Source organism: Martes martes (genome assembly GCF_963455335.1).
Source record: "Martes martes genome assembly, chromosome: 9".
NCBI classification, from domain to species: Eukaryota; Metazoa; Chordata; class Mammalia; order Carnivora; family Mustelidae; genus Martes; species Martes martes.
This window is the reverse complement of record NC_137896.1, coordinates 27,980,824-27,995,508: the sequence shown is the minus strand read 5'-3', so window position 1 is coordinate 27,995,508 and position 14,685 is coordinate 27,980,824. Positions and strand designations below refer to the sequence as shown.

The 14,685-nt window shown below is 46.8% G+C and overlaps 1 protein-coding gene across 1 annotated transcript; it reads left to right on the top strand.

Annotated features, from left to right (window-relative positions):
• The first annotated feature begins 3,668 nt into the window (after nt 1-3,668).
• On the top strand, nt 3,669-13,129 carry SNRPB (small nuclear ribonucleoprotein polypeptides B and B1). Its single transcript, XM_080814490.1, has 7 exons — nt 3,669-3,802; nt 6,574-6,725; nt 8,871-8,982; nt 10,853-11,005; nt 11,507-11,645; nt 11,975-12,100; nt 12,841-13,129. The coding sequence occupies exons 1-7, from the start codon at nt 3,800-3,802 to the stop codon at nt 12,849-12,851; spliced, it is 696 nt and encodes a 231-aa protein (XP_080670616.1). The 5' UTR covers nt 3,669-3,799; the 3' UTR covers nt 12,852-13,129.
• Nucleotides 13,130-14,685: the final 1,556 nt, after the last annotated feature.

Sequence of the window (14,685 nt, the reverse complement as noted above, 5' to 3'; positions counted from 1 at the left end):
GACAGAGACAGACACGGCAAGAGAGGGAACATGAGCAGGGGGAGCGGGAGAGGGAGAAGCAGGCTTCCTGCTGAGCATAGAGCCTGCTGCGGGCCTCGATCCCAGGACCCTGGGATCATGACCTGAGCCAAAGGCAGATGCTTAATGACTGAGTCACCCAGGCACCCCGTAAAACCTTTTTTGATAAGCGCAGGCTGCGTACCTGTCTGGAAAGGAAGCTGAACCTCTATGTGGGGAGGATGACCCAGGTTCTGAAGACATGTCAGCTGAAGGGAAGGGCTTCCCAGGTCCCCGAGCACTGGAGGGCTGCCGCCTCTCCTAATTGATCTCCCTTTGGCTTCGGGGAAAGCTCCTTTCCCAGGGTTTCCTTCCTTCCTTCTTTCCAATCTCTCTTCAGGTCTCTGCTGAATTCCTCTCTACCCCTTGGAAGCACTACTGTTCCTCCATGGTCTGTTCACGTTCTCCAATTCCAGGGACCCTTTAGCCACACTGCCTCTGCGGCTTAACCATGCCCAAACTGTTCTCCAGCCACAAATCACGGCTTTGGGCTTCTTAGCTGTCCCCCATGTCAGTTCATAGGTCTAAAGACCCCTAAACACAGCTCCGATACCATGTCCTCTCAGCCCTCCGTTCCTCGGGTCCAGTCCTCCTAGTGACCCCCTCCATCAGCCCTCTGCTCCCTGGTCCAAGACAACCTAGCCATATACCCGCCCTTGTTCGTCAGCAGTGAGATTCCTTGCATAATCCTTTTCCTAATGGAAATGTAATATAATACCATGCTACACTATTTTTATTTTTTCCTAATATGAATAAAGGATAAAAATCCATGTTCTCCTTATATAGAGATGATTTTTGTCTAGCCCTGTACCCTATTCATTAATTTTAATCTAGAAATTGTTTTGAAGACTAGCCAAGCATGCACTTAATCTTAAAGAGAAGTTTGGGACAGGTTGCAATATGACGTTATGGAGTCCTGGAAAAAAAACCCTAGATTCCTAGAGTTCCATCCACCAGTGTTCTAAAGGTTAAGAGCATTCCCTCTCTGTCTGAATGTTGGGGCAACAGCCAAGGATCAGAAGATCTTGCAAAGTCAGGTTATACACGGGGACAGGCTTTGCCCTGCTAATGTAGATCACCGGGGCAGTTCCAGCCACCCTGCTCACCAGGCTCCGAGGTAGAGATGACGTCATAAAACCCTTGCTGCTGCTACTCATCAGCTTTTTTTCCAACTTCCTGCTTCCTCTGAGAACTAGAAAGCTCCTCCGCCAGTGCAGTTTTCTCCCATGCTAAGTGCCTGCAGGACACAGCTTTCTCCAACCGACTGGCCACCATGTTTTCTCTGGCTCTCCACTCAGGCAGTGGTGGCTTAGTGGGAAGCCCAAAGTCTCAGCCCAGGTCACTTCTGTTCCCTCCATTCAGTCCCATGGACACACACCCTAGGGCCCCAGGAGGCTGGCTGGCAGGCAGATCACTTGACCTTGATCTTGGGTACCTGGTTGCTGGTTGCTGCTCCCCAGACCTTCTCCTTAGTTTTTTTGTGTATGGGCCACTGGGGCCGCAATGGCCACTCTTAGCTGCCCTATCTCAAACTGTGCACTGAGCACCATATTCCGGCAGCACTCCAGTGTCCATTTCCAAGGGCACTTAGGGCAGTGCCTTGAGCTCTTCTCACCAGCTCATCAGTCTCCACTCATTGTGCCCCAGAGGTCTGTTTGCTGCAGCCCTTTGGATGGAGATACTATGCAGTATGTGCTTTGTGTCAACATCACCCTGGCTCCCTGTGCACATCCCACTCCCTCTGTGACTCTGCCTCCTAGCTTTGGTGTGCCTGATGACTATAGATTGGCTCTGGCCTATGCAAAGGACTCCCCCTGCAACTTCACCATCCCGTGGACTGGAACCACATCTTCTCTCATGAAGGCTGAACCCCAGCCTTAGGGAGGCAGCCTTCCTTCCACGTTTACCCTTCTGAGTACTCTCCCCCTGCTGATGGTTTTCTTTCAATATTTACAGTTACTCTCCTACCATTGCATACTCATTCTTCATGCTAAGTTTCCCATTGAAATCACTGTGTGGTTTCTGTCTCCTCATTGGACCCAGATTGATAAAGAAGTGAATGTGCATGTATATAACTTCTGTATGAGGGCAAAGACATGAACTCTGTACCTGCATTTATTCAGTGACTCCAGTGACAAGCCAAAGAAACAGTGCAAGTCAAAGTTATTAATAATACTAGCTGGGGCTATGGCCTTGAACTCAGACACAGAAATACAATGGTTTGGACCCTGGGATGGCCAACTACAGGCCTGAAGACCAAAGTTGGCCTGACACCTGTTTTGGTAAGACCTGTGGAGTAGGAATGATTTTTATATTTTAAATGGTTGAAAAAGAATAAAAAAAAAGAATAGCATCTGTAAAGTTTTATTGTAACAGCCATATATTTGTTATGTTCTCTTGAGCTGCTTTCATCCTGTTATGGTTGAATTGAGTCATTGCAACAGAGACCATGTGACCCATAAACCCTAAAGTGCTATCTGAGCTGACCCTTAACAGGAAAAGTTTCCCAGGCCCTGATCTAGACTGAACCTCAGGAACACTTTACCAAACAAAGGCCAGATGAATTCATGACCCCCTTTTTCTTGTTTGTGGAAATCGACAAGCTGATGGTGGTAGGAGAGCATGGTAGTAGTGGAGCAGGGGACAGCGGTCAGATTCAAGACATTTTGTAGGTGAGGTCCACAGGACTTGCTGATGGATGAATTATGAGATGGGAGAGGAAGAGAGGAATCGAGGATGCTTCCAAGTTTGTCATTTTGCTTTTTTTGCTTTTTTAACCTGAGAAACTCCCTAGTCGGGGAACGCTGGTAAGAAGTGGGTTTGGGAAGAAGAGTGAATACAATCAGGAATTCAATTTTCATCATGTTAAATTTATTAGACCTCCAGCTCCAGCAGGCGGCTGGAGATAAAAGGCCACGAGATAAATGAGGAGCCCAGCGTTAGAGGAATGAATTTGAAATTGCTGAGCATCTAGGTAGTAGTCACAATTCCCAGGATTGGAGGGAATTGGTTGATTGACTCATTCATTCATTCAACCACGTTTTGCTAAGCAGTGTTCCAGGCATTGCTGTAACGAAAAATACACAAAGGAAAATTAACACCCTCAGAATTTCCATTCTAATGGGAGGAGTAATAAAATAATAGAAATATACAGTGTATTAAGGATCAATGTTAGGGAGAAAGATAAGGTGGGGATGGGTGGGAAGGTTGCAGTTTTAATCAGGATGGCCAGCAAAGTCCTCGGTAGGAAAATGTTTGAGCTTAAATCCTGCGGGAAGTGAGGGCACGAGTCGTGCACATAGCTAGACGATTAGCATTCCAGGCAGAGGCAACAGCAAATGCAAAGGTGGTAAGGCAGGAGCACGACAAGCTAGTTCGCGGTAAAGCAAGGACAGTGGCTGCAGGAGAGGCGGGGGAGAGTGGCGGGAGATGATGACCTAGAGGTAATGGGCCCGGGTTGGGGACGGGGACGAACTGGAACTAGGAAGGTGACCGAATATCTCCGGAAAATTCAGTTTGACGTTAGCCCCGCCCCCAAAGACCCCGCGGGCTTTTAGGCTCACAGCTCCGCGTTTTGGCCGGAACTCAAGAGCCGACGCCGGCCCGGAAGTAGCTTTTACCCGACCCCATTTTATCCACGGCCGCACTTCCGGTGGCGGCGGCGGGAAGCGGAGTACTGGAGGGCGTCTAGGCCTCGACCGAAGGGAATCCGGCGGGAATCGGAGCCATCAGAACCGCCACCATGGTGAGGAGGCACAGGCTGGCGGCGCGGGAACTTCCGAGTCTGTCGTGGAGAGCGGACCGCGACTGATCGGGAGTTGGCGCGGGGGGAGGGGGAGTAGGTCGTGGGTTGGCCGCTCATGGCGGCGAAGGCCCGGGCTGCGGCCGCCCCGTCTGGGCAAGGGAGACCCGTACCTCGGCCATTCGGCGGGGTCCGGGAGCGGAAGGCTGGAACCGAGGGACGGAGGCCGGGGTCGCTCGGTGGTGGCGAGGATAGAACCGCGGCGCTTCATGCCTCTCTAGCCCCAGTGCTTGGGATCCTACGGGCACTAAGTAAACTTCTGCAGAATAAATACGTGTTTGGGGTTCGGAGCAGGCATTAGAGCCTCAGGAGGACTTGTGAAACGGGGTGAGGGTCTGAGGAGCTGTTGCCGAAAGAGGTGGGAGGACTTGTGGCTGAAACCAGGGAGAGTGCTTGGGTCCAGTAGACGGGAAGAGGGAATGGGAGGGGGAACGAGCATGTTTGGAGGAAGAGTGCAACTCATTTGTTGAACGTGCCTTTGTGTATGAGTTTGTCTGACTTTTCAGGCACTGGGGCTATGTAATGAAATGCTTCCTTCCTTCACCCAGTTCACTTTCTGGTGGGGGACACAGATACTGTAATCCAGAGTGGTAATTAAGCGTTACGTAAAAGTAACGGTGAGGGAGGGGCGGGACAGGAACGCTCTCTGGGGTAGATGATTCCTGAGCAGAGTCCTAAAATATTGTTAGAGGTGTCTTTCCAGGGAAGATGGAAGGGAATGTGACAGATGGGAAGGACTACAAGAACAAGGCATGAAGAGTAGCACTGTTGAAAGTTCCTGGAGGGGGAAGGAATGGACGAAGGGGTGGAAGGAGAGATGGGAGGAATTGGCAGGAACCTGGTTTCGAAAGGCTTTACATGCCACCATATCCTGTTGGTGATGAGGCGTGCCATTGAAGGATCGAGCCAGCAACATGACATGAACTTAGTTATGTTTAGAAAGAGCACTCTGTTCTGTAGTGTTGGGTGAACTGAAAGCAGGGAATTGTTTGTGGGATTGGTTGGAAGAGTATGTGCTGGCTGGATTCAGTCTGTCCAGGTTCCAACCCAGCTTCCTGGCTGTGAGACAGGGCCAGCTACTTAACCTCTCCTGGCCTCAGCGGCTGCATTTGTAAAATAGGAATAATAATTAGCCTGATTTCTAGAATTAAATGAGATCTCTAGTGCTTGTCACAGTGCCTGGTACACAGGGAGCACCCAGGAAAACTTAGCTATTACAAGGTGGACAGATCAGTAAATGTTGCCATAAAGGTTCACATCTGTGTGGCCAGAAGCTGTGTGATTACAAGCCAGTTAATGTGGTCATTTGAGGGAGAGTGAACCACATACCCTGCGTCTCCAGGGTGTCAGTCAAGGTTCTGATCCACACATTGGTAGATTCAAAAACCTGTTCTTGTCCAAGCCCACAGAGATGAACAGCAAGCCCAGTGCCTGGCACAGAGAAGGCGCTTGGATGGGTCATCACCAGCACACACCCATCATACTGACTGGAGGCTGATGGACAAGTCACATGTCAGGTTGTTTATTTCTAGAGAGATGTAACGGCCAAAGGTGCCTGACAACTTGCGTTGTGAGATCTGTTTAGTCTCCCTTTTAGCAAAGCTCCATTGGAAGCCAGGCTACAAATTGGAAAAAGTTGTTGGATTGATGAAGAAGTAGATAACAAGTTATTTATGTTCTTTTTTTTTCTTTAAGATTTTATTATTTTTTATTTTTATTTTATTTCTTTAAGATTTTATTTATTTATTTATTTATTTGTCAGAGAGAGAGAGAGAGATGGAGAGGGAGCACATGCAGGGGGAGAGGCAGGCAGAGGGAGAAGCAGGCTCCCGGCCGAGCAGGGAGCCCTAGGTGGGACTTGATCCCAGGACTCTAGGATCATGACCTGAGCTGAAAGCAGTGGATTAACCAACTGAGCCACCCAGGCGTCCCAAGATTTTATTTATTTGTCAGAGAGAGAGGGAGCACAGGCAGGCAGAGACAGAGGGAGAAGCAGGCTCCCTGCCAGGCAAGGAGCCTGATATGGGACTTGATCCCAGGACGCTGGGATCATGACCCAAGCGAAAGCAGCCGCTTAACCAACTGAGCCACCCATGTTTCCCAAGTTATATATGTTCTTAAAGACCATTATGAGTTCAAACTGATGAGCGCCCTGGCCACCAGAAAGTTCCCCTACCCAAAGGTAGTTTTGGAGGCACACTAACGTTTTGGCTTAGGGATTCCATTCTCCTTACCTCCAAGCTGATCAGCTCCTTTGTGTTGACAAATTCTCCTCGTTGATTGGATCTTTACTGCCAATCATTCCAGCTCCTCATTCACCCGGTCTTTTAAATGGGCTGTGGGTGTCACAGCTCTAGTCACCTATAATCTGCACAGTGGCAGATTGCTCTTCTGGTATGGGGGGGATTGGATTAGTTTGGAGACACTTTACACCCTCACCCCTGAAACTGACACGGCACAGGCGCAGGTAGTTGTAATATGAAAAAGACAATTTTAAGGGAAGGGAATAACAGTTGTGGGCAGAGGTTAGGGCTGAACAAAGGGTGATGTGGGAGAATTCCTGGGGAAGGGCTGTGGCCAGAAGCCGGAGCTGAGAATCTAGTGAGAACGATAGACAGCCATGTGGAGGAGAAGGCCACAGCTGGTCTTCAGGAAGGACCAGTGATACAGAGGTCAGAAAGAGCTGGACTCATCCTGCTGATTTGTCCTTGCAGACCGTGGGCAAGAGCAGCAAGATGCTGCAGCACATCGACTACAGGATGAGGTGCATCCTGCAAGACGGCCGCATCTTCATCGGCACCTTCAAGGCTTTTGACAAGCATATGAATTTGATCCTCTGTGACTGTGACGAGTTCAGGAAGATAAAGTGAGAAGTGGGCTGTGTGGGGGTGGGATGTCAGTTTCCAGGGAAGTGGATTGGGTGGGTGGGTGGGGTGACAGGTGGTGATGTAGCTAGCTGGTTCCTTGGTTTGCTCCCCTGTGTTAGAGGGCAGATGTAAGTGGGGACAGTGGACTCTAAGAACTCTCCTTCCTTGCTAGCCCGGCAAGCCTTGCTCTCTAGTCTAGCTGAGTGCAAGTTGTCAGGAGGGCTGCTAGACTTTTTGTTTCTCTGACTTTGTTTGCCCCTGGGTACTGGGGTAAAGGGCTCTCATGTTCTCCCCACAGGTGTGTAAGGGGGGAGAGCTTGGTTTTCTGGCCTCATTGCCTATTTGTAAAGCTGTAGCCTAAAGGGCTCTCCCAAGGCAGCCTGGTCTGAAACTGCTTTAAGAAGCCTCTGACCCTCTTCAGGGTAAGTGCTCAGCTTCCCGTGTGGGTTTGGGGCCAGTGATTTTTGTTGGCATTTATAGACACAATTGGAGATATTTTCTACTTTTCTACAATTCCATACGTTACTGGATAACTCCCTTGTTTTAAGACTCACAGATCTTAAGCTTCTGGCTTGTTTAAAAATGTGGGCTATAGTTCTCCGTGCATATTACATTCAAGGCATCCTGAGGCCCAAAGAAGTTATGTGACTTCCATATTCATTCAGCTCTTTAGCCACATCCAGTGGTCCGTGTTACGTTGTTGGCAGCTCTGAATTCCTTCTGATTCCCTTGAGGGCTGTCCTTTTCTTTTTGTGGCAAGAGGTCAAGTACAGGACATGATGTGGTAGGGATGGCTGAGTGCCAGGGACACATTGAAGAGGGGCCAGCTGATCAGCATAGAACTATTCCAGATGGTTCTCCCCTGTTGTTGTTTTTTAAATGAAACTATTCTGATAATTTAAAAATGTTTATTGGGAGATATATTTTAAAAATATGTAAAAGTATATGGAGAAAGATTTAAACACCCAGAAGGGTTTGTGTGTGTGTGTGTGTGTGTGTGTGTGTGGTTTTTTTTGTTGTTTTTTTGTTTTGTTTTGTTTGTTTTTTATGAAAGAGCAATAAATGCTTTTATTTAAAAAAATGTAGATAAGGGAAAAGGAAGAAATGTCCACCCATAGAAAACTGCTTTTTATTTAATATAAAAAAATACCATTAAAAGGAAACCTTTAAGTTTTTAAAAATCAGAGCCTTTTGTCTTTCCTCTATTTTTAGAATATTGGTTTTGACTTTTTTTCCCCTTCCCCTGTCTTGCTGCAGTTACTTTATTTCCCAGTTTACATTTACAGTTGACCCTCGAACAACCCAGGGGATGGGGCACCAGCCCCATGCAGTCAAAAATCCATGTATAACTTTTGACTCCCCCAGACTGAACTGCTGATAGCCTGCTGTTGTCCGGAGGCCTTACCAATGACCTAAACAGATGAACGTGTCTTTTATGTGACATACATGTATTATATACCGTATTCTTACAATAAAGTACGATAGAGAAAAGTTATTAAAATCATAAGGAAGAGAAAATACGTTTGCAGTACATACCAGAAAAAATTCCCATGCAGGTGGCCCCGCACAGTTCAAACCCATGTTGTTCAAAGGTCAGCTCAATGTTTTGTTCCTCCTTTTCTGGTAATTGCACTGGGAACATCTGTTTTCGTGCTTTGAGGACAGAGGTGTAATTTCTGTGTAGTTATTCCTTCATTATTTCTATATCTCTGGTGAGGTGAGGGCCGTGGTGGAAGGATGCTGCGTGTAAGAGGGTTGAGGGGTTCGGTGGATTTGAGTTGTTCAGGCTGCCTCCTCACACTGCCAAGGCCTTAAGCTGAAGGGAGGGAGTAGGGTAATGTTGAAGAAGACTGGACCAAGGAAAGGCCTTCCCGATGGTTATGGAATAACATTTGAGCCAAGGCTGGGCTTTCTTAATTCTTGTCCTGTCTCTTGGTCAGCACATCCCCTTGGCATGGAAGACAACCACTAAGGGGTAATGAGTTCAGCCTGTGAAGGCTATCCAGAGGAGCTTAGAGAAAGTTTTTGTACCATTTGTTGGGAGATACAGTGTAAAACAAATCTTGGAGGCCCCTAGACAGGTGAATGGGAGCATTACCCTTTTTCTAATGCTTGCTTGTTTATTTTCCTAAACCCATCCTCAGGCCAAAGAACTCAAAACAAGCAGAAAGAGAAGAGAAGCGAGTCCTTGGTCTGGTGCTGCTTCGGGGGGAGAACCTGGTCTCAATGACAGTGGAGGGACCTCCTCCCAAAGATGTAAGTCCATGAAGAGGGCCAGTATAAGGGGGGCGGCCCTGCTGTGAGCCAGGCTCTGTCTTAGGTTATCTGCATTTCACTGCATTACTCACAGGCATCCTCTGATTTTTTTCTTCCTTACACAGATAATAGAATCTCAAAGAGGTTATCCCATAAGTAAAAATAGAGATGGGGAACTTTTTCTCAGCTGATGTACATAGTGAGTCAGGAGAAAAGGCACTGTGGCCATCTGGTCACTTCTTAATGTGATGACATTCTAGCTGGACTTTAAAAACTCTTAACTGCAAGGGGTGCCTGGGTGGCTCAGTTGGTCAAGTATCCAACTCTTGATTTCAGCTCAGGTCAGGAGCTCAGGGTTGTGAGATTGAGCTCCACATCAGGCTCCACGCTCAGAAGGGAGTCTGTTTGAGATTCCTTCTGCCATCTCTGCATGCCCACCCTGCTCATGTGTGCTCACTTGCTCTCTATCTCAGAATGAGTAAATCTTTGTAAAAGGAGGGGGGAGCTCTGTTAAGAAAGGATCAGGAAACCAAAGGGCTCATGAACATTCATTGAAAATGCTGGATTGTGGGGTGGTGCTTGGGTGGCTCAGTCAGTTGAGCTGTCAACTCTTGATGTTGTCTCAGGTCATGATCTCTGGGTCCTGGGATCCCAGCCTGTGTTGGGCTCCACACTTACTGGGGAATCTGTTTGAGGATTCTCTCTTCTTCCTCTCTCACTCATGAGCACTCTCTCAAATTTAAAAAAAAAAAAAAAAAATCCTAAATCCAAATAATAGAAGGCATATGTTTTATAAAGTTAGAGGATAATGATTAACATTTATTAAGCATCTGCTGTGTGCCAAGCACTTTAATATTTTAGCTACTCCTTATAAACAGTTTATTGAGATAAATTATTCCCACTTAATAGATTAAAAAAACTGGGCTTTAGTAACATGCCTGAGTGTCCTAGCTGTTAAGTGGTGAAGCTGGCATTTGATCCCAGGCAGTCTTGGTTCCATAAACACCAGCCCACATTTAAGAAATAGAACAGACTTTAAATCATCTAACCAGGTTTTCATATTTTCGTTTTAAGGCATTGTCATTAGAGAAATAATCTTATTTTTACTTTGACCACATATGTTTTTTTTTAATTTAATGCATAGTATGTATGCAATACTTTATTCTACTTTTTCACTTAACATTGTAAACATTTTTCTGGTTGCAGTATACTTTTTTAAAGTAATGTTAAAAATAATAGTCTTAAGTGATGATGGAGTAGTTATCCTAGTCATTTCCTTCTTTTTGGACTTTTACATTGAAGCCTTTCCAGTTATAAATGTCTGCAAGGGATTTACCGTATTTTTTTGGTTAAAGCATATGTCTATATTTATAACTCTTGGATCTGTTTGTAGTAGAAGACACTGCTCTTACATAAATCATTGTAAGTCTTCATGACCACAACTGGTTTTGTCATAACCTCATCATTTATAGATGAGGAAACAGTCCCAGAGCTGTAGGATTACTTGCCCACTGTCACCTTCCAGGTGAGAGTCAGAGCTGGGACTGGACCTCATTTCTCTTTGAGGCCAGGTCAAGTGCTCTTGTCTGCTATACCCTTCTGAATGGAGCCCTGTCCCTTTGTTGGTTTAATTTTCATAGGAGTGGATATAGGTTGAGTTGTGGGGTGTTAATCTCTGGACTTCCTCTTAAGTTCTAGCCTGCTGTAGGAGTGACAGACACATTATCTTGGGTGGAAGAGGAATGGTGTTAACATGTATGGGTCTTTTGATGCCCCATAAATCTTAGGGGCTGTCTTGGCAGTGGTATTCCAAAGTGTGCTTCTGATTCTCTAGGCCCCCAGCATTTTAGTGTATTTCTTTATATTTTAGACTGGCATTGCCCGAGTGCCACTTGCTGGAGCTGCCGGGGGCCCAGGGATCGGCAGGGCTGCTGGCAGAGGAATCCCAGCTGGTGTTCCGATGCCCCAGGCTCCTGCGGGACTTGCGGGGCCAGTCCGAGGCGTTGGTGGGCCGTCCCAACAGGTAAGGAGTTGGGGAAGGGCATCAACTTCTCCTGGTTAAAATGAAGGATAGAGAGAGGGCCCACAGTTTGGGAAGAGTCCAGAACAACCGACTTCTGACTATCAGGCTGTTAATATTTCATTATCCTCTGTATGTAGTCCCAGAATCAAGTGAGAAGGAAAACTTAACATTGTAAATTATTTTGTTGCTGTTGAAGTAAAGAGATGCATAGAAGGTGTTGGGGCAGAATGTTTCCATGACAGCAAAGGAGCTGTGCTGTCTTACATCCTGTTCGCAGTTAACACTGACAGTGCGGAGGCCGTCTCTCATTTGGACTGGGCCACCTCAACTCAGGCCTGGAAGATGGGAATGAGCATGCAAGCTTGGTCTTCTCTGGCAGGTGGTTTCAGATAGCCTGATGCTACGAGTTGTAGCTTAGGGGGTGGGACGTCTGCTCCGAGTTGTGAGGAAGAGTAGGATGCTGCATTGTCCTGTGCTTACTTGGCTCCTGTGTCCTCTTAGGTGATGACCCCACAAGGAAGAGGCACTGTGGCTGCCGCTGCAGCTGCTGCCACCGCCAGCATTGCGGGGGCCCCGACCCAGTACCCACCTGGCCGTGGGGGTCCTCCCCCACCTATGGGCCGGGGGGCACCGCCTCCAGGTGAGGAGCCTATAAGGAGACCATGGCCACCTGATGGGAGATGCCTGAGCTGGATTCATGATGAGACATAACGTTGACTGAAACTGATGAGGAGTTTGTGTAATTAAGCAGGATTACTCTGAGATCCAGCCTGGCTGATTGACCATGGAACTAGCTGGACAAGAGCCATAGGGAGCCCCACCTCTGGCTCAAGGCCCAGTTTCTTAGGAGAGACTGGGAGGGTGGAATGGTCCATCTGTCTCAGAACTTGGTGGACAGCTTTGCTATGTTTCCTGCTGCCTTCTCAAGATAGACACTTGAACTGTATCCTTGGGGCTTTTCTCTTGTAGGCATGATGGGCCCACCACCAGGCATGAGGCCTCCCATGGGTCCCCCAATGGGGATCCCGCCTGGACGAGGAACTCCGATGGGCATGCCGCCGCCGGGGATGCGGCCCCCTCCCCCGGGCATGCGAGGTAAGTGCCAGCAGCAGTGACTTGACTTCCCTTAGAGCATGTTGGGATGGGAACTGGAGGGAAGGTTTGATTTTGACCATAACCCTCTGGGCTTCTAGGCCTTAAACCGAGGGAAGTGAACTCTTAGAGGGCAACTTTGTCCACAAAGGAAAGAGGGAAAAAGCATTTCTTAAAATCAGCCTTCCCTCTCAGAGCAGTAGAGTGGTCCTATGCCCAGGGAACTTCTCAGTGTCCAAGGCAGTATTCTTGGGGCACTGTGAAATAATACATTCTGAAAGTCCCCAACAAGGGTCCCAGGATTGTCTTATGCTCTTGGGTTTGATAATGTCTAGTAATTATGAGGGAGCCCTGGGCTTTGCTGTACTATTTATTTATATATATCTATTTAAATCCAGTTTGAGAAATGCTGACATAGATTAGCCCTCTCGTTTTATAGATAAGGAAACGGGCCTCAAGAGCTTAGTGTCCTGTGTCCCAGATTGGTGTTCTTTGCACCAAGGCATAGTGGGTGACCCCTGTGTCTCTAGTTTGGGTTTTTTGTTTATGGGTTTTATAAGCATAGGAACCCATACCTACCAGAGAGGTCCCTAGTTAGTATATATGTTATGTCCCTCTGATCACTTGGTGACTTTTGGGGGGTGGTATGTGTGGGAGGCTCGGGTGGGGGTGGGGGCTGGGGCTGGGGCTAGGGATTTGAGTTGCAGATCAGGCACTGACTAAACTTCTTACTTTTACTTCAGGCCTTCTTTGACCCTTGGCCACAGAGTCATGGAAGTAGCTCCACAGAGGCGCAGGCCCGACTACCACAGACCTGTTCATTTGCTGTGCCGTTGTTCTCAGAGTCTCACGGGATTGTCTGGTTTCCCTTTCAGGGCCCCCTCCCCTGGCAATGCGCCCACCAAGGCCCTAGACTCAACCTTGGCCCTCCTCAGATCCCTGCCTGTTTCCCATAAGGCTGTACATAGTCCTTTTACTACCCTGTGGCCTGTGAAACTAGTTTATAATAAACTCTTAAGAATATTTAAGTGTATCTGGCATGTCTGTTTAATTTTAGATAATGGGGTGCTTAATAGAGTTAAGAAAGGTTGCCTTGGAAAAGTTAGTGCTAATCTCAGCTGCTTCTCTTATAAAATATTTTACTACACATTCACAGAGATGCACAACTTCATACCGAGAATTCACAAAATTGAACTATGAGATGTTTTCACATAACAAACTGGCAAAGATTAGTTTGTTGAAGCAAACACTCATGCAGTGTTGGTGATGGTTGTGAATTGGCAATCTTCTTTGGAAGGCACTCATCTTGATAGCCTCTTACGCAGTACTTCAGATGATACTCGTTTTCATATGATAAAGTAGGAGGCAGACACTGAAAATGAAAACCAATCGCACTCGGAGAGGAACAGTTATGGTGTAACTTTCTCCCAGCATCACACACATGCATATAATCTAACCTTCAAGTTGTGGATCTCCATGATTTCTTCCACCTAAAGTCTGTACTCAGTGGATAAGATGGTCACCGAGCAGTACTCGAGTACTTAGTACATCAAGCTTCCAAGGGTACAGAAATATCAAGTGGACACTTCTGAAGTTACTGTCTGGGGCAAGTCAATTCTAAAAGCAAAGGAAACCTTGCAAAAGTATTGTACTGAAGTGTTAGAAATTTCTTCAGGAGTATAAAGCTGGTTCAGCATAATGGAATACACATTAATGGAAGGAAAAAGCCACATGATCGTTTCAATAGATGCAGAGAAAACATTTGATGAAATTCTGACACCCTTCATGATTAAAAACAGCACATTAGGAATGGAAAGGAACTTTGTAAACGTGACAAACGGGTTTATTTGAAAAACCCACAGCCAACATAATGGAGGTGCCCTCTTTAACCACTGCTGTTCACCCTTGTACCAGAGGTTAGCCACAACGATTTGGTAACTATACAAAATTAAAAGATACAGAGGTTAGAAAAGTACAACGACCTAATTCACCATGTAGAGAAAATCCCAAAGAACCCATGAGAAAACTAGAGCTGATCAAGTCTGCAGAGTTGGAGGGTCCAGGATCACACAGAAATCAATTGTGTGTCTACACCAGCAACAATCTGAAAAGGAGATTTAAATCATTGCATTTACAGCAGCATTCCAAAGAATAAAATACCTAGGAATCGTTTAACCAAGGATATCTTGGTTTTAACCAAGATATGTACATTAAAGCTAAAACATCTTGGGAAAAAAAAGACCCAACCCTAAATAAACAGACCACTCGTGCTCATGGGTTGGAAGACAATATTGTTAAAATGGCAATACTCTCCAAGATGATGTATATATAGATCGAGTGCAATCTCTGTGTAAATTCCAATGGCTTCTCCCCCCCACCCCAGAAACAAGTGGATCGGGGCACCTGGGTGGCTCAGTGGGTTAAGCCTCTGCTTTCAGCTCAGGTCACGATCTCATGATCTCAGGGTCCTGGGATGGAGACCTGTATCGGGCTTTCTGCTTAGCAGGGAGCCTGCTTCCCTTCTCTCTCTCTGCCTGGCTCTCTGCCTGGCTCTCTGCCTACTTATGATCTCTGTCAAATAAATGAAT

Bases quoted from the DNA above. Each gene is read 5' to 3' on its own strand.
- SNRPB (XM_080814490.1), top strand. The intron at 6,726-8,870 runs GTGAGAAGTGGG...ACCCATCCTCAG, and splicing joins GACGAGTTCAGGAAGATAAA to GCCAAAGAACTCAAAACAAG. The intron at 8,983-10,852 runs GTAAGTCCATGA...TTTATATTTTAG, and splicing joins AGGGACCTCCTCCCAAAGAT to ACTGGCATTGCCCGAGTGCC.